The sequence below is a fragment of the Candoia aspera genome, chromosome 2 (genome assembly GCF_035149785.1).
Source record: "Candoia aspera isolate rCanAsp1 chromosome 2, rCanAsp1.hap2, whole genome shotgun sequence".
Taxonomy (NCBI): Eukaryota; Metazoa; Chordata; class Lepidosauria; order Squamata; family Boidae; genus Candoia; species Candoia aspera.
In genome coordinates, this window is record NC_086154.1 from 197,878,011 (window position 1) to 197,900,880 (window position 22,870).

The 22,870-nt window shown below is 38.1% G+C and overlaps 1 protein-coding gene across 3 annotated transcripts in view; it reads left to right on the forward strand.

The window, feature by feature from the left end:
• Positions 1–22,870, forward strand: part of PCSK5 (proprotein convertase subtilisin/kexin type 5) — a 236,536-nt gene that overhangs the window by 50,227 nt on the left and 163,439 nt on the right. For all 3 annotated transcript variants that reach the window (XM_063295159.1, XM_063295158.1, XM_063295160.1), the window contains exon 4: positions 22,342–22,485. In XM_063295159.1, the coding sequence (XP_063151229.1) occupies positions 22,342–22,485 (144 nt within the window). The remainder of the gene's footprint in view (positions 1–22,341; positions 22,486–22,870) is intronic.

Here is a 22,870-nt window from a genome sequence, read left to right on the forward strand (position 1 = left end):
TATGTGCTTTTAGAGTATCCGTCCTGAAAATAAGCACTGAATTTGAGGAGAATGTACTGTAAGTATGGCAGCGTTTTATTTTGTATTACCACATTGCCTTGCTCTTTGTTTTTTGTATCCCAGCTTTTTAAGTTGCTCAGAGTCAGTTTGACTGAAGTGGCACAGAAGTGTAAATAAATAAATAAATAAATGCTGAATTTTACCTGGTACTGGGAAGGTTTCCATCCTTTGATGACCAGTTTCATCTCTCCTGGGCACACTCTAGCAAAGCTTGACCTCTTCTGGAGTGGATGTGTACACATTATTGCCATTTCCTTAACCCAAATGCAAGCTCAGAAAAAGATGCATTTCTTTAAGGAGGAGTCCACAAGTTTAGCGTGCATGCCCACACCCACCCAGAAGCATCTTTTTGGATTCAGATCTAGAGTACTGCATATCCCCATTTTCCAATATGGTATTAAAGCTGCAATACATATTATTTGTAACAAGTCCACTAACAATGGAAAAGCTATCAAATCTGTGAAGTTTTACAAAAGATTATTGAATCTCCTGCTTCACTTTGCTACTTCAATGCAATTCCCTTTTGATTCCTGAAACTGCTTCAGTAGGGTTATTTGATCAGCGCTTTGTCAAATCAAAACATTCCATCAAAACTTCACAAACACCTAAATATGGATAAGTTTCCTTGTGTTTGCTGCATGACACAACATCATTCTCTATCCATTTCCCTTTTGCAAAAGTAAGGAGGGAAAACAACTTGCTTGTCTAAACAAAGAAAATTCCCAGCATTCCAATAGCCTATGCGTACTTACCTGAGACTAAAAGCCATTGTTTGCTGAGTTCAGGTTTTTTTCAGTCTCTTTTTCTCTATATGAGTATATATCTTTGGGCACTTTATACTCCCACTGGTTCCATTTTCAAAAGCAGTTGGAAGATGTTCCCTGATTGTTTTAAAATAGGTCATTCTTAAAATGCTGAGAACAAATAGCAAGAATCACTCCATGTGAGAGGAAGAAAATATAAATTGCTTTGAGCTCCATATCTGTATTCTTAATTCATGCATTTGTTGCTCTTATGCAAAAAATTTTTTTAAAGGGCTTCTGTGGAGGATCCAAAACATGTCAATCCACCCTTTTCCTTGCAAGATCTGAAGCTTTGTTCTCCTCTGTTTCAAGTACACTACAGCTGAGCCAAAAATGAATCCACTCAGTTTGCAAATAGAATTGACGCTTTGGGATTATAGAGATCCAGAGCTGCTTTACAGCTCTGTACAGAGTCCTCAGGTGTAGGGCTACCATATTTTGGTTGCCAAAACTGGATGACCACCAGAAGGCAGCAAAGAGATACATAAAACATTAACTCTTTGCTCCCATCTAGTGATCATCTGGATTTTAGCATTCCAGATATGTTAACCCAATCACATGTAAGTGCCATGTGTGCAAGAAAAAGAGTATGTTCTGAGTAAGAAAATGTGTGTGTGTGTGTACAAACAATAAGGATCAACTGATTTTACAAATATAATATTTTATAATCATTTTTCATCAGTGATCTTTAATTTAATTTAATTTAATATTTTGTTCTGGCCCCAACTACTTTTGTAGTGGGCCTTCAGGCTGACCCACGTGCTCATTTATACAAATGCATCATATATACATAATTCTGAAGGGAAAAATATGTCCAAGATTGGTTTCAGTGGCAGTCAGCAATTCTTGCTGACAAGATTGGCAAGCTGGGTAATGTATTAGGTTTTTGTATTGATTATATTAAATTCAAGGTTTCTCTCAGGAAAATATGACATCTTTAAGCACACCTATATGTACCGCTTTAAACTAACTCCACAAGAGCTTACCAGAAAATGTATAACTTAGGCCAGGTTATCCTTAATTTTGGAGAAATAGAAGTAAGTTCTTTTGATTATGCTAAATTTCAGAATTGTCAGATTTACAAATTATTATTAGGAATTATTTCTTCTTCCCTCATATGCCTAGATTAATGGAAAGAGAAAAGGGGACATTAAAGGATAGAGTTTATGCCTAATCTCCAAACCATGGTATATGATCATTAGAAAAGATACCTGAATACAATCACTGGCTGTTTACACATTAAATTAGGCTATCATGTGCTAGCTTGATTTTGGTTTAATATGATATATGGACTCAGCCATGGTGATTTGTAAGCCATGATTAATTTTATTAATTTACAGCTTTTTTATACTGCTTTTCACTTGAAAATATTGATATATCTTAGAATAGATATAATAAAATGCAATAAAACACATTGAAATGATGAAATATTAAAATAATAAAAGCAGTAATTTAAAAATAAACCATGATTAGTGCAGCTGATAAAATCAAGGGAAGGCCTGGGGAAATAAGTTTTCATTCCAAGCTGGGGGGCACTAAAATGTAGAGCATAAATCAGGCCACTGTGCTTTATTGGGATGTAGAAATATATTGACTTGACAAACATATTGTAAAGTGAGTTTGGCTGTAAATTCTTACAAGCAAAGTTTGTCTGCTTTTGCGTTTTATTGAGTTCAGCAAGTCATACTACATCAAAATTATCAACAGGAAGTAATGAAAAGTTTTATATACTACTAAATACTATATACCATTTAGTTACTACTACCAGATAATGAAAAATAATTAATTGGTGGACTCACAAAGGTTAAATATGTCATAAAATAGACTTATTAGTTAAAGGCATATAAATAATTGACCACAAATTAGCCATATCCTATTAACCATAAGTAAAAGCTACCCTATTAGCAATATGCCATTATTCAGTTTTGAGGATGAAATGGATGGGTAATCTATACAAAACAGCAAATAAACATGTGTGGTGATGAAATGTAAATGACAACATCACGTAAATGCTGCAACTCACATATTTGCATCAGATGTCAGGATACAAGCCCTTAAGATCAGCATTTGCATGATAACATAATTCTCATACATTGGAATTTTGATGCCATTGCAGTTGTCTATGGACACTGCAGAGTAAATATAGCTAATTATCCAACAGCCAACTGGAAAAAAAGAGGGGAGGACATGATTGTGGTTATATAATGTGTTTCTTTGAAGAAAACATAATGTTAAATATTAATGAATCAGGGTGTTTGTTACCCAGTTAAAACAATTTCAAGTTAAAGCAATGACATTAATATTGCCTTATTTTACTCATATCATTTTGCTTCAAAACTTTTATAGTATGATGCAATCATGCATATGTGACTAAACCCTTCATTATTACCATTATGCAGAATTTAATATTCAATCCTGCAATATTATTGCCAGAGCCAATTTTGAGCAAACACATGCTTTCAGTATGGATGTTTATTAAAGTTGACTGAATCCGGAGTTGAATGGGCCAATTTGCACCAATTCTGTGTTCCATGAGGGGAAGCATGACTCCTATGAAACGACCCAAAGCAAATAGAATAGTCATATAGTTTCATGTGTGGTTTAGTGCTTTTAGGAACAGTATATAGGTAGGCAAAGGGTAGATTCATATACTGAGTTGAGCCATAGTTTATTGTACCATGGTTATTTAAACAATCACAGGGACCTGATTCACACAAAATGGAAAATCATAGGATCCACTGTAAACTTGGGTCATATATTAAGTCAAAATTGAACTAACCATGTTACGACATAGTGTGATAATCAGAACCCGTCAACAGTGTCTTTCACCCTTCTTTCCTTCCTTCCTTCCTTCCTTCCTTCCTTGGAATGAGAAGAGTGGAAACAAATCTTCTGATCACAAGGAACCTCCAATCATGATATTTTGAGGGGAAAGTATTACATCCTTTACTTGAAATTGAGTTTAATTTCTATTGATGGAGCAATTATATATTACAGGTGTTATCTAATTCATCCAAAAACAAAATAGTTAACCTATATGTCCTTTTTACTGAATTTAACAGAATTCTCTGAAAATGGGCAGGCTGTGAGAATGGGAAGGTTACAACTTCTCAGAAGCATCTATTTTATTTTAGCTTTCATTCAATATTGTTAGAAATAAAGAATAACAACAAAAGGAGTCAATTTTGGTTTTCAGCTGCTAGTTAATTGGCGACAAGAAGCTTTAGTTTCCTGAATGGTGCTTCTGATTTGGGGCCTTGTGACTCAGACAGCAATCATTTGGAACAAGTCAATTCAGGGTTATTTATTTTCTAAAACACTGGACTAGGCCCAAATCTAATTGGTATATGTCTCTAGTTTTCAATTGTACTGTATGGGTTTTTTATTATTTTTAAGGAATTTTTTTACATTTTCCATAGCAAAATGTATGAAGCTTTGTTTTATTTTTCAGAAGCATACCTAAAGTAAAACATTAGAAACAGACATGCCAGACTTTTTTTGTAAATCAGCAATATTGCTTGCATTTTTATTTACTTGTGTTCTGTACGCAGCTCATGTCTTTTTTTTATGAACTTTCATTTGGTAATGTCCCGTGGGTGAAATGTAAATCATTCTCATTGAATCTAGATGCTAAGGCATGAAACCTAGCAGCTATCTGATATTTTTGTGCTGTCAAGGATAATATCACCTCCCCCAAAGAACCATTTTTCTCCCAGTGTTGCATCAAAATATCAATATATATTTTGTTCACTTACTACTGTTGATTTTGTTACAGCAAAATAATCTACTTATACTTTATAAAATAATTTGTTTATTCTGCAATGGTGGCAAGTGTCAGAATTTGCTGGGAGCTTTTTTCAACTTTGTATTTCTTATTTCAGACATCAATACCCCTTATGTTCACTTGTGTCTCTAACAAATAAGAATCAATACACTTACAATATCTTAAATTTCTAAAAGCAATAACAAAAATACCTTTATCATTTTATTTAGTATGCATTGAGATTGTAGAACAGAATACCAGTGGATATTGCTACTACAAAAGTGTGTCAGTATATGTTACACTCCAAAATACTGTCAGCTTTCTATGTGGGTACTGTTGGCTAAGAAGTGTTGTCTGGCGGGGCCCAGAAAGAGAGCCTTTCCTGCTGTGGTGCCTGCCCTCTGGAACATCATCCCTCCAGAAATCATAGTGGCCCCAACCTTGCTGGCCTTTCATAAGGCTTTAAAAACTTGGGTTTGTGTTCGAGTCTGGGGCCCCAGGTGTCTGAATAAGCCTGTCTCCTGGCTGGGTTAATGGCTGTTTGTGATTTTTTCCTGGCTGCAGTGTGTTTTAATGTTTTATATATGTATGTTTTTATTTACTTTTAATATTGTTAGCTACTTAGTTATTTGTTTGAAAGGGGGAACCATATAAATCAAATAAATAAATAAATAAATAATCATTCATTTTGAAATCGTATGTAATATGAAATGTCACTGTAAATGAGACACGTACCACTGGTTGATAATCACTGTCATCTTGATGTGCTATAATCAGTTTGAGCAACATGACAGAGGCAGTAAAGAGATTATTATCTTCTACTGTTGATCATCTGCTTCTCTAATGCTTGTCAGATACACATCAGATATAAAATGTAATAAGAATTCAAACTTTTCACTGGCTAAAGGGTTTGTAGGCTAAAGAGTTTAAGGAGCTTGACTCGGGATATTCAGGTCAAGTCCTCCTTCAGCTGCAAAAGCTCACTGGGCAATTCAGGACCTTGCAACATTGGTTATTGGGAGGATAAAATTGTTTGCTTCCTTGACCTCCTGGAAAAAAATAGGATATAAATCCAACAAAGAATAATAGGACTGGTTATATGGATGTAATCTATAGCTTGAAACTGCTACACATCACGTTCTATTACTTACCACAATCCTCAGGCAAAATTAAGCATCATCCGATGGCTAATGCAAAGGGATTGTGGTGAATGTGGGTAGGTTATCTTTATAGTCTTGCTGTAAAGCATAGATAGGCAACATTATCTTTCATGCAAAAACCAATACTCTGGTTTCTCTTCAGATCATATAAATCTTTTTTAGCTATTAGGAAGTATATGCGAGCAGCATATGGAGGCCTGAAGTGAGCAGGGATGGATCCATCCCATATTCTGGTATGCTTCACTCACATACACACTTCCAAATTCAGTCATTCGCAAACAAGCACCTTCCCCATGGTTTACACTGAGCTATCCTCTTTCCCCCCTACGTCTCACTATCTTTTTGTCTCCTTCTCTTTTCCCTTGGCGTTTGCATTTTCTATACATCTTCTTCTTTATATCACTTCTCTCTCTCTCTTTTCTTTATCACTTCCCTTTACTTGATTTCCTTGAATCTTACTTCAGTACTGGATATGGGAAAGCAGCTTCCACTAGGAGTGTGTGAGAAGGTCTCATCCAACTTAGTGAGGTGACTCAGACTGTCTTGCAGACTCCTCTGAGCTTTCTCCAAGGACAAAAAATGGAAGAAGCTTTTGTGCAGATGCAGCACCTGAGCAAGTACCAGAGAAAAGAAGCACAAAGCAGTTTCAAGTAGGTGCTTGGCTTGTACCTTCAGAGATGTGAAGCAACAGCTCTGGTTTCTCTACAGGTCATGTCAATATTTTGCCTGCTACAGTTCTATCTTCCACCCGAGAAGATAGAAGATACCAGAGAGCAAAAGGTTAGTGAAGGACTCACCCCCACTAGGAACAGTGGTCAAGGGACTGAAGCTGAAAAATTACTAAGCTCTGCCTACTGCCAACATTTCCTGTTTCAAGAAGTTGCCTCATATCAACAGCAGTAAAAACAGGGAGATAAATACACCTTTCTATCAACAGCAAAACTCACTAAACACTTCTAGGACCACTGAAGTCTCTACTATCTACCTTCTTCAACTTGCTTAAGTAGCCAGATTGAAAAAACAGATTATGCAGATTTTTTCATGCTACATATTATGAAATATATAATAATTAATTATATAATCTATAATTATATCTGTTATTTTGTATATCCAGTTGACTAATAAGCAGGGTTGACTGATGCCATTCATATTAAATCAATTTGCACTTAATAAATCAGCCAGTTACTTCAGTAGATAGACTGAGATTTTGGTGTAACTATCAACTTAAATACACTTTTTTTCAACATGATCTCATGCATTTTATTTGCTCAGTTCCTTTCCTTTCTGGCCATTTTTTGAGTCATCAGCAATATAATTCAAGTATTGTATAGGATATTTCCATAAATGAAATATTTTACAGATTTATTTGTTAGCTGTTCTCAAAGAGGAAATACAGGTGAATATCTCTCTTTGCTAATTATTTTTTTAATCTCACGTTTAAGGGAAAAAGTTTTAAATCTATGAGTGCTGAAAAGAAAATATATATTATAGAGAGGAGAAATTAGCCTGAAGCTGAATTGCAAGCTCTTTCACAACATGCCATAGAACAAGAAAATATATTTTAATATAATCTTCCAAGGTACACATTTTAAGATTCTTAAAATTAATGCACATTTTAATTTCCATGAATAATAAGTGGACATAATTTAGTCAAGTTTAAATCTTTCCCACTGAAATCAGTGAGACTAACAATACATTCCTATTCATACCTATTCAGAAATAAGTCTCTATGTGCAATGGGATTTACTCATAGAAGAGATTTCAGCCATCATCATCATCATCATCATCATTCAAATTTTGCTACCGCCCATCTTTCCCAAAAGGACTCTGGGCAGTTTACAATAAAATCAATAAAATCAAGACTATAATAATAACAATTAACATCTATAAAAACAATTACAGATATAAAATGCAATAAAGAAGTATAAAATCCAAGAGGTTAAAAATTCTGATCAGGTGGGAGGGGCTCTAAGGTGCAAGCGAACCCCATGGATAGTTGCCCATCTGCCTGCCCCATGCGAGATGGCAGAACCAGGTTTTCAAGGCCCTCCTAAAGGTCGGAAGTGAAGGCGCCTGCCTCACTTCTGAGGGCAAGATGTTCCAAAGGGCGGGGGCAACTGCAGAGAAGGCCCATTTCCTGGACCCCGCCAGATGGAATTCTCTTATTGACGGGGTCCGCAACATGCCCTCTCTACCTGACCAGGTGGGGTGGGTCGATGTTATGGGGATGAGATGGTCCCTCAGGTAACCTGGTCCCATGCCATGTAGGGCTTTAAAGGTCATAACCAACACCTTGAATTGGACCCGGAAGCAAACTGGCACCTAGTGCAGCTCGTGCAGTAAAGGTGTTATATGTGCCGATCTAGGGGCACCAAAAATAACCTGTGCATCTGCATTCTGGACAGGCTGAAGCTTCCGGATACTCTTCAAGGGTAGCCCCATGTAGAGCGCATTGCAGTAGTCAATATGAGAGATGACGAGGGCATGAGTGACTGTTCGGAGGGCCTCTCACTCCAGGAACGGGTGTAACTGGCGCACAACCCGAAGGTGAGCAAAGGCCCTCCTGGCCACGACTGCCACCTGCTCTGCGACCAGGAGTCGTGAGTCCAGGAGAACCCCCAGATTACACACCGGGTCTGTCTGGGGCAGTGCCACCCCATCCAGAACTAAAGATGACAATTTCCCGGAAACCGAGGAGCCGTCAACCCATAGCCACTCTGTCTTACCAGGGTTCAGCTGAAGCCTGTTGTTCCCCATCCAGGCCCCCACAGCCCCCAGGCACTGAGACAGGGCAGTCACCGCATCACTTACCTCACCTGGGATGGAGATGTATAACTGAGTATCATCAGCATACTGATGATATCTCATCCCATGGTGACGGATGATCTCACCCAGTGGTTTAATGTAGATGTTAAATAAGAGAGGAGAGAGAACCGAACCGTGCGGCACCCCACAATGGAGGGGCCGTGGGTCGGATCTCTCGCTCCCAATCACCACCGTTTGGGAACGGCCCTGGAGGAAGGAGGTGAACCAGCACAAAACCACGCCGTCCACCCCCAACTTCCTGAGCCATCCGAAAAGGATACCATGGTCGATGGTATCGAAAGCCGCTGAGAGATCAAGAAGAGCAAGGATGGATGCACTACCTCCATCCCGCTCCCGCCAGAGATCATCCATAAGTGCGACCAATGCTGTTTGGTCCATATCCGGGCCTGAAACCTGACTGAAAGGGGTCCAGATAATCTGTTTCATCCAGAAACCTCTGGAGTTGCAACACCACCACCTTCTCAACCACCTTCCCTAAAAAGGGGAGGTGGGAGACTGGACAGAAATTGTCCAGCACAGTTGGGTCCAGTGATGGCTTTTTGAGGAGGCGGTGCACCAGCGCCTCCTTAAATGCGGCCGGAAACACCCCCTCTCTCAAGGATGTATTAACCATTGCATGGACCCAGCCACATGTCACCTCCTGGGCTGCATTCACCAGCCAGGAGGGACATGAATCTAAATGACAGGTGGTGGCATTCACAATTCGGAGGATCCTGTCCACTTCCTCAGGTCCAACAGGATCAAACTGTTCCCAGATAACTGGGCAAGAACATTGCCTTGGCATCACCACCAACCCTGCTTCACGCTTGGAGTCCAACTTGGAGCGAATCCGAGCAATTTTATCCTGTAGTTGCTCAGAAAACTCTTCCGCACGGCCCTGTAGGTGGGCCACTGGGCCCATCTTCCCCAAAAGGGTACTTGTGATCTTAAACAGGGCTGTGGGGCGGCATTCTGTGGATGCAATAAGAGCGGAGAAATATTGGCGTTTCGCCGCTCTTACCACCACAAGGTAGGCCTTAATGGCGGCTCTAACCTGTGTTCAGTCGGATTCGGTCTTTAATGCTGGTTGTGTCCTGTGTAAGAAAATGAATTAACAATACCCTTGGTTAGGCTTCCTCAGTGTTAAATGAGTTCTATTATGCTTCACTCTTTGCTAGCTTCAGTCCTATAATATGTATATTGATTGGAAAGCAATGGGGGAATAAAAACTCAAGAGAAGCTGAATTTGTTTAAAATTGCTGTAACCCACTATCAAAGACTCTCCATGATTTACAGTGAATTTAAGTGAAAAGGAGATATATTAAAGTTAGCAATTAAACATCTATTTAAAAAGCTATTTAGAAGAACCTTTAAAAAGCAATAAATAATCCCTAAATGATTATGAAAACACTTTGTTGCAACTGGATTCATACCAGCTAATATGCTGTCATGGAGTGAGGAGAAAAGTGGATGATATTTTTTAAAAAAACTTTCTCAAGTAACCTGGGCTTAAGCTGGATAGGATTTTAAAACTTAGTCAGTGCTTTGTATTTCACCTGAAAACAAATTGCTTGCTGGTTAATGTTTTAAGCAAAGGTGGAATATGACCTCTTTGAGTTCTTTGAAAAATCAAGATGGCTGCTGAATTTTGAACTTCCAGTACAAAGAAATCTCACATAGAATGCATTCTGGGTATTAAACATGCTTTCCCATTTGGGTACCAGGTTTAAAGTCACTTTCTTCCTGGAACAGATGCTGTATTTGGCATATTAACTGAATTTTATAAAAGGTGCTCCTGACCATTGCCTCACCCTGGGAAAAAAGAAATCTCTTCTGGGGAAAGAAGGAAATATAGGGTGAGAATATGGAAAAGGAGATGCTTAATGTAAGGAAACTGGTATTTACCAAAAGTTGAATTTACCCATATATGGGAAATGTGTTCTTTGCAATATGCTGAATTCTTTTTTGTTCCAAGTCAGAACTAATTCAGAGCTGATTTTAATGACACAGTTCAACTCTTGTGTCATTGCCTGTGCATAAACGAACAACACACTTAGTTGTACAGTTGCTTCTAGGATCAAAAAAATCTCCAAAATTTGGGAAACCTCTAAGCTCTTTTTTTTCTCTCTCTCCTCTTGAGATTTAGTAATTAAAACTGAGCGATGCTTTCAGGATAGACCACTGGATTTGAAAAATCATTCTTAAATTGTCGTAAAGAAGGAAAATTGCCTTTATTTCTTTTATTTGATTTATATCTTGCCTTTTTTGTACAGGTCAAGGTGGCATACATAGTGTTCCCTCCTTCTGTTTTTCCACACAACCATCCTGTGACATGGGTTGGGCTGAAAGAGAGTGACTGGCCCAAATTCATCCATGAGATCTCATGGCGCAGGTTGGACTAGAACCTTGGTCTCCAGGTTCCTAGCTCAGTGCTTTTATCACTATACCACATTGATTATATTTCTCCCTCATGGACAGAGGGAAGATAATGAGGCAATTCTTTAATATGTAGGCAATTTAAAATCAGTTTTATATTAATATTATATGGATTTTTTTCTTTTTTCCTTAAGTTTTTGTTTATTTTTATCACTTTATGTATACTTTTTATTGTCACTATTGTATTATTTTTTCTATTTTTTTATATTTTACTAATAAGAATAAAATATTTGTCCTGTTCAGACTATGAGATGGTCAGGCAGGATTATTTTTAACTCTTTTATTACAAATAACTATTTACAATAAAGAAGTCCTTGATAGGCTAAGCAATACAGATTGACCAGGTCCACCCAGGCAGTTGAGGAGAACAAGGCAAGACTGCAGTATCAGGAACCACTGGAGGCTGAGGCAAAACAGCTAGGCAGAACTTGGCTAGACCCCGCAATGAGGCAGCAAGACCCGGTGTGGCGATTACATGTGGCAAGAAGGTGACTAGAGATGCATGGCTTGGGCTGGGCATGGAGGTTAGGCAATACTTGACTGGTTCCTCAAGGCAAGACTTGGTTCTGGAGATGATGCAAGACTCAACTGGAATGGCAAGGCAAGATGTGGAACTTGAAGCTGAGCTAGGCTTGGCTGGAGTAACAAGGCAAGGCTTGGACCCAGAGGCAAGGCAGGACTTGACTGGACAGGAGCAGCAAGACAAGACTTGAAGCTGGAACCCTGACTGGATTTAACTGGAACAGTTCAGCAAGGCTTGATGCTGAAGGCAAGATCGTACTTGGCTGAAACAATGAGGTGAGGCTTGGAACTGGATGCAAGGCTGAGATCTGCTGGACCGGCAAGGCTGGACTCAATCAGAGCGACGTGCAAAGGGAGCGGCCCCACAACGGTAGGAGAAGCTGGCTCTGATTCCACAATGGCTACAGACAAGACTTCTGATTCCAGCAAGGACTCTTCTGCTGGGACTGTGAGCTCAAAGGATCGGTTGTCTCCGGTAGCTTGCTCAGCGCGCGCTTGCCTTTTAAAGTGATCCTTTCCATGCCTTTTCTCTTCTGCAGCCAATCAGGCTGCCTTCTGATTCGCGTGCTTCTCTGCTCTCCTGTCTTGAGTACTGATTGGAGGTTTCAAATCTCCCTCCAGATTTTGCCCAATCAGCACCTATGATTTCTCCCGGTCTGCTGAGTCATTCTTGGTATCTGTTTCCTCAATTCCTACCAGATAAGTTTCGTTTCTCTCTGTCATGAGTAAGGATGGCGAGCAGGGGGCTCCCATCCAGGCTGTAAAGCGCATGCATAGCACTGAGGAATTAGGTAGCCATTCCAAGAGACACAGATCGGGCCCGCCTTAAACTTTGGGGTTTATATGTCTGGGTTTTTCCCACACTTCTTCAGTTTGTTAGGAGTTTCCTGTTATGTAGCAGCAATAAAACACTAGAGACCTGTTCCTTGTCTCAGCATGGTTCCTGGCTGTTAGGACACTCTCTGACTGTTCAAGATAAGTTTCATTTTCAGAGCCTGACTCAGACTCAAATCTCATAATATTTTTTAAAAAAATATGTGGGCAATGTCTTTAGCCAGAATTGTTAAGGAATGTCTTTAACATTTCAGTTAAAATTTGAAAGACAGAATATTTCAGTGATTTTCCTAAATATAGTAGGAAATATTCTAGTATATTTATATTTTATATTTTATTGTTTATTTATATTATATTATTGTACAGTATTTATATTACATTGTCGTTAATTTTTTTTACTGTAAACCGCCCAGAGTCCCTCCTTGAGGGGGAGATGGGCAGTGATAAATTTGATAAATAAATAAATAATAAACAAATAAACAAAAAGCAACTGAACCATGGAACATCTTTATGGAGTAATAGGGCTTTTCTCAGAGACAATGCTGTTTACTTATAAATAGATGTGTATAGGATATTGACTGACAAGTTTTATTTTTACCCAGGTAGCATCTCCCTTGCCAGTAAGGTTAAAAATGGGGGTGGGGGCATGTGTAGCTGTTCAGGCATGACAGAAACCCACCAGCTGAAAGATGGAACTCTAAAGTCAAACCCAGAATAAGGCAATATCAAGCAACTTCTACCCCAAACTCTGTTGGCATGGCTAAAACATTTAGACAAATTTGGGTGCCAGATCCTCAAACTTCCAAAGTAGATCTGGAGTTAATAATGTGACCAAAATAAAGCTGCAAGGAAGTTTGGTTATAGTAAAGGAATTTAGGGATGGGGAAGATTGTTTAGTAAGAGATGGGACAGAGAGAAACTTGGTCAGACTTTCAAAATTCTGCTACTATACCCTACCAATTGAAGAAGCATTCCTTGAATCCTTGCAGTATCTGTTTCTTGATGCCTATCTAAAAGGGTGGTCACTAATGTTATCTGAATTGAAAGGTGCAAGAAAAGAACACAGGATGAAAGTTTTGAGCAACAAATAAGATTTATGAGAAATGAATGCAAATTCCAACACCAGATAAAAAAGGTCAAGGAAAGATATCTCAATATAGAATGTCAACAAATAGAAGAGAATGAGAGGAAAAAATAACAGGAAAATGTATAGGTAACATGGACTACTCAAGATTAATTATGGAAGAAATCTAATAGAGGCAAATAAGATTAAATGAAGATGGAAAAACTATTCAGAAACTCTTTACAAGTGGGATTATAGAAACATTTGTAGAAAGAGAATACATTCAGGAACCAAATACTAGAGAGTGAAGTATGAGAGGCAACAGACCATCTGTCAAATAGGAAAGCACCAGACACAGATGAAATACCCACTGAATTGTTGAAAGCTACAGGAGAAGAGGCAAAGTGATAACATCTCCATATTACTAAATATGGAACAAGACTGTATGATCTAAAGAATGGAAAATATAGGTGTATTTACTTACACCAAGAAAGTTGATATTCCCTTATTATTGCATTAATTCTACATACAAGTAAAGTTTTGTTTAAGATGCAATAAAGAAGAACACAATCATAAGAGAGAAGAATATCAAACCGCCTGGTTTCAGAAAACTGCAAGTTTCAGGGACGTGAAATACAATGAGCATAAGATAGATAATGCAGAGAGCAAGTGAATACAAGAGGGAGGCTAGTCTGTATTTTATCAACGACAGCAAGGCTTTTGATTATGTAGTTCATGTCAGAATGTGGAATATATTAAGATCAGTGGGTATGTAAGAATACCTGATTATTTTTCTGAGGAACCTTTGCAATGAACAGGAAGCTATTATAGAAATTAAGTTTGGAGTAACAGAATAGTTCAGAATAAGGAAGGGCATAAAACAGGGCTGCATATTGTTCTCTTATCTTTTTAACTTGTATAGCAAATACATTTTAATGGCATGACTGGAACACCTGATATATATAGAATCAAACTTGGAGGATGAAACACTAATAATTTGAGATATACAGACCACTTCATTAATGAAAGTAAGGAAGACTTAGAAAAGTTAATTATGAAAGTATAAATATAAAGTAAAACATCTGTGTTAATATTAAATATTAGGAAGACAAAAGTAATGTCAACCAGTGAACTTAGTGAACTCACAGCTGATGGTGAAGAAGGGAAGGTAGTTTTGTTGTCTTGGACTAAAAATAGACAATGTACTGGTGATATAAAGAGAAAATTAATCACAGAGAGGAAAGCAATGGCAAATTTAGACAAGTTTATGAAGGATAAGGATATTTCCATGACAACAAAAAGCTATGGTCTTTCCACTGGTAATATCCGGCTCTGTAAGATGGATATTGAGAAAAAAAGAAAGCAGATAATTTCAAATTATGGAATTGGAGCTACTTACTAACAGTAGCATGGATTGCAGTGAAATACTAATCAATCAGGAACCAAATAAAGGGCAACTGCTCTCCATCTGAGTATGTGATGCATGTGGAACAAGGAAAAAATAACTCTACTTAATGTGATTAAAAGGAATAGAATAAAGGAAAAACAATAGATAAGGTAGATGGCCAGAATCAAGGGTATCACTGGAATGTGCTTTGACAAGCTGTGGAGTATTGCCAGGGATTAGTTAAGATGATAGGCATTTGTCCATTCAGTCACCAGCTCAGGCTTGACTCAGTGGCACTAACTTTAGATTTTGTCATGTCTGCCCCTGGAATATCTTTTCAGATTTGGTATTTGGTCCTTGAATTTAAAAAGTTCCTCATTTTTTGTCTGTACTGACTAGCAATGGCTCTCCAGTATTTCAGAGTTACATCTTTCTCAGCCACGTATAGAGATACCAGGTAGTTTAACATGGGATCTTTTGTGCATAGAACATATCTGTTTTGTAATAAATGAACATTTTCACACATAGACTTCAGTGGTAAAAATGAGTATACCTTTTAATATGAATTATTGTATTTTACATTCATGTAAGGTAAATTATTGGAGCAATCTGTCAGAAACCCTGTTTGGAGGGTTCATGACCTATTAAGCAACACAAATGCTGTAAGGAGTAAAAAACTGACTGGGATGAAAGATTTTTAGCTTATCACAGGATCAGAATATATTATGGATCACCTGTGATTCTTCTGGCACTATATATCTGTAATGAAAAATGTGGGCTAAAATTCAAAGATCTGCTTATGTTCACAGATGAGGCTTATCATAAACCTGCTTCAAAAACTGTTTGTCATGAAACCTGAGTGGAAGCGTTTTTGTTTTCTTTTGTTTTTGTTTTTTGAGACAAATACTGTAGCTGCTGTATTCAATTTTCATATTCCATATTCCACAGAATGAATCCATCACATAGATTTAAAAGACTGGCTTCCTGCCCTTCAAGGCATCTGTAGAATTGCATTAAAATTTTACATTTTAATTATCTTGCTTATATTACTTAAAATGAAGAAGCATCTTGTTCTATTCCAAAGTTATCCAAAATGAATATTTGCTGACTTGTCTGTTAAGCCCTTGCTTCCTTCTTCTTTAAGCTGGCACAGAACCAAAATGTACAGTATGTGACAGTGACCATCTTCCCTTATTAGGCTGTTTTACCTTTCCTTTAAAAGTTAAGGCCCTGTTTCTAAATGTCTTGAAAATTTGAACAACCAAGATTTTTTTTAATGCCCTAAATGGACACATAAGCTAGAAAGTATATGAACTGAATGTATAAATTCATCCAGAGCCTATTAGCTGAAACAGCTTGAAGCCAGTGCAATGCAGTCTGTTTTTTTATAATTTTCAACATATCATTAGATCAATGCAGGACTGCATAAAGTCCACTTCTGTGCCACTACAAAGGGCCCATATTAAAATGCCCAAATCTTGGTTTGACCAAGAGTGTATTCATGCCAAAGCCTTAGTGACCACTGTGAATAAAGCCACCACACTCAGCTATGATCCCCATTCCCAGAAAACCTTTTATTTTCAGAAACAGAAATATAAGGCTCTTCTGAAACAGAAGAAGTGGGTGAGTCAATGGGCTGAGTGGGACAGATTCAGTCAGTTCTAGCTCAAAATGACACCATATACTGGCAACCTGTCAAAAGCCAATTGCTGTCCAATTAATTTATTATGTTTAATTAGTAAATTATACTCTAAATATCTTTACCATAAGCTTGATGATTTTATGGTTCAAGAAAGAATTGTAGTACAGTGGAACAAGCTGGCTTCAGATCAGGTTTTTCTATTGCTGATCAATGCATCACTTTGCATCACTTCTTTGCAAAGAATGCTAACCCTCCTGAGGTGCTCTTTAAATTGCTTTCATAGATTAGATTCATGAGAGACTATGGCAAAAACTAGCATTTTCCTCTATTGACCACCAGCTCCTGAAATTATTAATGATGTTCCATGAAAGTACTACAATGCAGGTCTAGTGATCAAAAACTGGAAAATTAAGTGACCATATTCCAGCTTCTATGAGAGTCAAACAGTGATGCATCCTGGCCCACTATTATTTTTTATATCAGTGATATTGTTCAAGCTGGATTCCATTCTTCTCCCTCGGCCAGTAAACCCTATATGCTGATGATGCTGTAATCCTTTCTGCATCCTTAGCAGGGCTGTATCACAGTCTCCATGCACTAGCTTTCTACTGCCAATCTGAAATGCTAGAAATTAATCAAGCAAATTCCAAGGTGGTTATATTCACCAATAGGTGTGCTAATCACCCCTGCATTTGGAAGATCAATAATTACCACACTGAGCAGGTGAAGGTTTTCAAATACATTGCCATTTATTTCCAATCATCTTCTTCCTGGAAGCTTCACTCGTCAAAACCTTCTCTGCATGCCCAAACAGCATCTAATGCAATAATTAGATATTCAATCTTTATGGGGAACAATTATGCGCCTGCAGCAATTAAACTTTTTAAAACTAAAGTGCTAAGTCTTTTGCTATATGATGTGCAGTGTTGCACTTACAAGGATATTCATGCATTGAAAGCTGTTCTAAATTTTTGAGCTCTCTACTTCGAATTCCCCATTCTGTTACTAATGCACTTTGCTGGCTAAAGTTTGGCTGCATTTCAGTTGATTATGACTCTGCTGATTGAAGTACTGACTTAAACAAATGGGGGTAGGGGTGGGGGGAGGATCTCTTGCTCAACTAGTTTTGAAAGAAGTATACCAGTCTTCTTGGAAGAAACAAATAATGGATGATATGGCCCATTGTGGACTCACCCCTAAGTCTGTATCTATTCTAGGCTTGATGAAGCCTGGATAAAGCTCAAGCAGAGAATTTTATATCTTCATTTACAAGAGACAGAACCAACACTTCACATCTCCACTATAATGAGCTCATATACCACTCCTTCCCTATTTCCAAATACCTGTACAATTTACTGGTCCCATCTCATAGGAGGGTCTTTATATTGGCACATCTGGATGCTCTACCCTGAATGGTACTGTTGGGTAACTGGTGGTATTCCTTATCAAGAATGTCTATTCTTGCTCAGACCAAAATTGCAACAGTAGTACACATACTGTATTTCTGAATTGCCCTATCTACCAACTTGGAGGGTAGAGTTAATTTCCCCTCTTATTACAAACATCTAGATCTCTCTCATACAGAAATTGTGCCCTGCCTACAAAACAACCAGGAATCCGAAATCTCTAGAACTGTAGCCAAATTTGTACTATAGCAATAAGTATTAAAAGCTTCTGGACCTGATCACTTTCTAAGGTGTGATTAGTTCAGGAATGAACAGGTTTTTTTTAATGGACAACTGTGTTATATATTCTTTTAATTTTTGTCTTTTTAGTCTATGGCCATACCTTTTAAATAAATTTAAAAATTACATAAATTACACAGTTCTTAAAAAAAAAAACCACATGTAAAATTCTAGTGTTTTTACACCCAATTTCAGTATTGCAATCCGGGAGGACCTCCAGGGGCCACAAAAAGAAGCTGGGACGCATACATAGGCTGTTAATGACCCATCTTGCTCTAGGTGGGGTGCAAAGACAAGCTTTGATATATGTTGGTTATTGTCAGTTGAAATGTCATGAATAGCAAGTTATATGAGTTGGATTTCAATCCAGGTTTCAGGACTTAGACAGCTTTGGCTGCATTTGTTGACGACCTGTGGTGGAGTGAATATGGAGATGGTGCATCCATCCTTGTGCTCCTTGATACCATCAACCACAGTAACTTTCTGGACTGGCTATGGGGGTTGGGAATTCAGAGCACTGTTTTATGGTGGTTCTCTTCTTTTCTTCATGGTCTATTCCAGTCACTGTTAGCAGGAGGGGAGAGGTCATCCTCTAGGCATTTCTTATGTGGGATGCCACAGTGTTTGACACTCTCTTCCCTTCTAATATCTACATAAAATCACTGGGTGAGGTCTTCCACCAGTTTGAGGTTCAGTATCATCAATATGCTGATTATACCCGATTATATCCTTCAAACCTAGGCCAGCCAAGTGAGGCTTGAGGTCCTGTCCCAGTCCCTGGAGGCTGTGCAGGCCTGGATGGGGAGCAACCAACCCTAACTCAATCCTGTCATGACCAAGTGGGTGTGGATATTAGGGCCTCCAGGACCTGGGGATTTTCCATCTGTTGTCCTGCATGAGGTAGCACTTTCTTATTCAAGAGTGGTGTACAATTTGATCAATCTGAAAAAGCAGGGAGCAGTTCTGGCTAAGGGAGCCCATTGCACAGCTCTATATGGTATGCCAGATGTACTCCTTCCTGGATCAGAATGCCCTTCAGACAGTCACTCCTACCCTAGTTACCTCATGGCTTGACTGCTGCAATGTGCTGCACATAGGTCTGTCCTTGAAAACCACTTGGAAGCTCCAACTGCTCTGGAATGCTGTATCTCAGACAATGATAGGCATACTTTGGTATGCCCGAGTGATACCTCTGTTTGCAAGATGCACTCATTGCCATTATGCTTCCAGGTGAGATTCAAGGTGCTGGCCATCGCCTATAAAACCCTACATGGCATAGAGTCAAGTTATTTGAGGGATCACCTATCTCCCATCATTTATGCCCAGCCACTATGTGCCAGCAGAGTTGGCATTCTCCAGGTTCCTTTGATTAAACAGTGCCATCTATCAGGACCCAGGAACATGCCTTCTCTGTCATGGCACTTGACCTCTAGAATGAGATCCCCACCTGTTGATATTCCATAAAGCCTTTGAAGTCTTGAAGACCTGGTTGTTCTCCATTGAGTTAAGATGGATGGAATCCCTAGTTGGATGTATTTCTGTCCATTGTTTTGTAGAGCCTATCTTCTTTTGTTCTATCTTGTGTTTTTATTGTTTATTATATTTTGAGCCTCTCAGAGTCAATCTGGAGTCAGGCAGCCCCTAAATTTAATTAAATAATAATAAATAATCAGAAGTATAAAATAGTGAAGTTACTTGGTAGAACAAGCCATTTGGGCAAACTCCATATATGAGTGTGCCCTTGCTAATGGGATGTGCGAAGCTAGTCAACGGACACTTTACCTGCTCATATTTTATGAAGGTAAAGTTACTGGCCACCATTTCAGCTTTATTTTAGTCTGCTTCCTACTGGTGTCAAGCTGTACTTAAAAAATATTGAATAGATTCATGGATATTTGCCTGCAGCCTGAATGTATTTTGCCTTTTTTGTAAGCACACATAAGGAAAGCTATCTAGTGGCAGTAAATAACTTGCTGAAGAAGCAAAGGTTCAGGCAAGGACAGCCTGCTGACATCACAAAAGGAAAAAGGAACTGTCTTCTGGCAGGTTTCCAAATCCTTTCCAGGAAATAGGGCTTATAATCTCACACCCTTTTCTACAACTCAAAGCACAGGGCTAGTCTGAGGCAAAGAGCAGAACGTGTGTGTCATTTCCCGTAGCTCCTATAGGCAGAGTTTTTGTTTTTGTTTTTCCCCAGCGTAAATAAAACTTGGAAGTCAGGGCCAATGCATTTTGGGGTGAAAAAACAAAGGAGATTTCTGCCTATTTCCTTTTAAGATAAGGGATGGGGGACCTATTCATGGATTGGAAATTGGTGGTGGCTTTCTTTTCTTTGGGAGTAGAATCAATTTGGGAATCAATTTCTAATTAAATTGATAATAAATTAAAAATGAGGGTGAAAAATGAGGGTACAAGAGAACATGGGAAGAAGGATTGTTTTAACCTTATAATATATATCCTTTTATTTTAATGCTGACCTCCAAGGTACAGCTACTAGGAAAGATTTCCTTAACTTCTTATTTATTTCCTTAACTTCTTTCCTAACTTCTTAACTACACTTCTTAGAATTATAATCAACTTATTTGAAGAGGCATCAAGTTGAGGATGGCTATATTGAGGATCAAGAAATCAGCTTTGCACCTATCTCTTTTCCATTGTAGAAAGAAGGAAGGGACAGAGGGAGGGAGGGAGGTCTTCAGTACTCTGTGGTTTAATACTTTTAGTAACCATAGACTTATCAGTGGTCTCACATAATCTGGCTTTATGAACCTTAACAAATATAGACTTAATTGTTGGTCTCACAAAATGTATAACTTCCTGTTCTTTTAAACCATCTTCTCTTAAATCTGAATTGAAAACATAAATAAATAAAGCCTCCTTACCCTCTGTGTAGCATTTTTAGGAACTTGGAGACTTCATGGAAATAGAAGGCAGAGAAACAATTCATTTAATTAGCTCATTTTTAATTTGGCGAAAAATCATTAATACAGCACAACTACACATAGGGTATTGAGAGAAATTTTCAATAATCACTTCAGAAAAATGTTAAGCAAACACACATTGATTGCATGAAGTTGTACAGAGGAAAGAAAGAGTAGAGGCCAATTGCCTAGCTGCCACCTTTATACATTCCAAAGTACTAGCATATTATACTGTATGGAGCTGTGAGTAGAAGCATGAAAAGGGATAGGAAAACAAGAATGAAGGGACTCTGAGAACTCTTGTAGCTAGTATGTGTTGCTATGATACTAGTTCTAAGAATTTATTTTCTCCTTTTCCTGCTTATTCTCCTTGAGTCCAGGGACGCTGAAGCAAAGCACCACCACTGAGGGCCTCAATGGGATACTCATTAAAAGGAGTCACTTTCTCTGTGAGGTTAAGAGATAGGGTGGGGATAATGAGTGCGCAGTTGTCTGTTCATTTCTTTTTAACTGAACCATACAAAATAAAAGACAAATGGTTCAATTTTCATTTAACATAAAGTAGTCTTCAGAACTTTTGCTATTATAGTCAGCTTCTGTTCAATAAGCTATTTAAGCTGCAAGTTTTGCACAGAAATTGTTTTGGTTACAGATTCATCTCCTGCTGATGCTGTACTAAACATGCCAAAAACTTTTTTTTAATTCCTTTTTTGCAGATATAAAAGAATTTAAACAAGATTCTAGGCAGCCATTTCATAGATTATACAGTACATAAACCTTCCCTTACTCCCTCATTTATCCCACACATAAGCGTGTCTGTGTGTGTGTGTGTGTGTGTGTGTTTCCATGGCTATTTTGTACAGGCATTTGGTCTACTTTTGCCATGTTGAGTACTGAAAAATTCAAATACATTCCCAGAAGTATATGGAATACCCAGAAAAGACCTTTTATAACCATTGGGATAATTTCTAGGGATCTATATAACAAAGTATTATCTAATAACTATTCCTTCATATCATAAGGATTCTCAAAAGAAGAAATGAGTTTGAATCATGTTCATTTCATTTACCATTCTTTAAAATTACCTTGCTGCTTGTGAATTAGGATGTTGGTTTTCTGTCTCCAATTTAATAAGTCAGTATAGTCCTCAGTTGACCGTTTAATTAGTTATGCTAATGAATAGGATAATATTTCTTTATCTTGCATTTTTGACTAATCACCTATGTACAATCCTTGTTTTGTTCCCTCCCCTTTCTCTAGCATTGCAGTGATAACACACATCTTTGTCAGTCAGATATGAATATTGTTGGTGCCTGGAGGAGAGGTTACACTGGAAAGAACATTGTGATCACCATTTTGGATGATGGCATTGAAAGAAACCACCCAGACTTGATGCAGAATTATGTGAGTGTCCATGGTGCTTCAGACTGCAGAACTTGTTGCTGGTTGATAGTACGCTGCTATCCTATCTGTGGTCCAAAGACAGTTATAAAACATAAAACAATGACTGTGTAGTTGTAAAGCATAGGACCTTAAGGGAAACAAGTTAGAAGCTGAGTTCAAAGCCAGAAGTTGAAATCCAGGAATCCAGTCAAACTGGATATTTAGGCTAAGAAATAATGCATACAGTATTCAGGGGCAGTTACTATGAAGTTATAAACAACTGAGCTATAAGAGTTCAAGATGGGGGATGAGCAACAGAGCGAAGCCATAAGTTGTTTACATCCCATGTAGACTGAGTCCTTAAATATTAATATCGGACTCTCCCTTACTAGCACATACTATACCT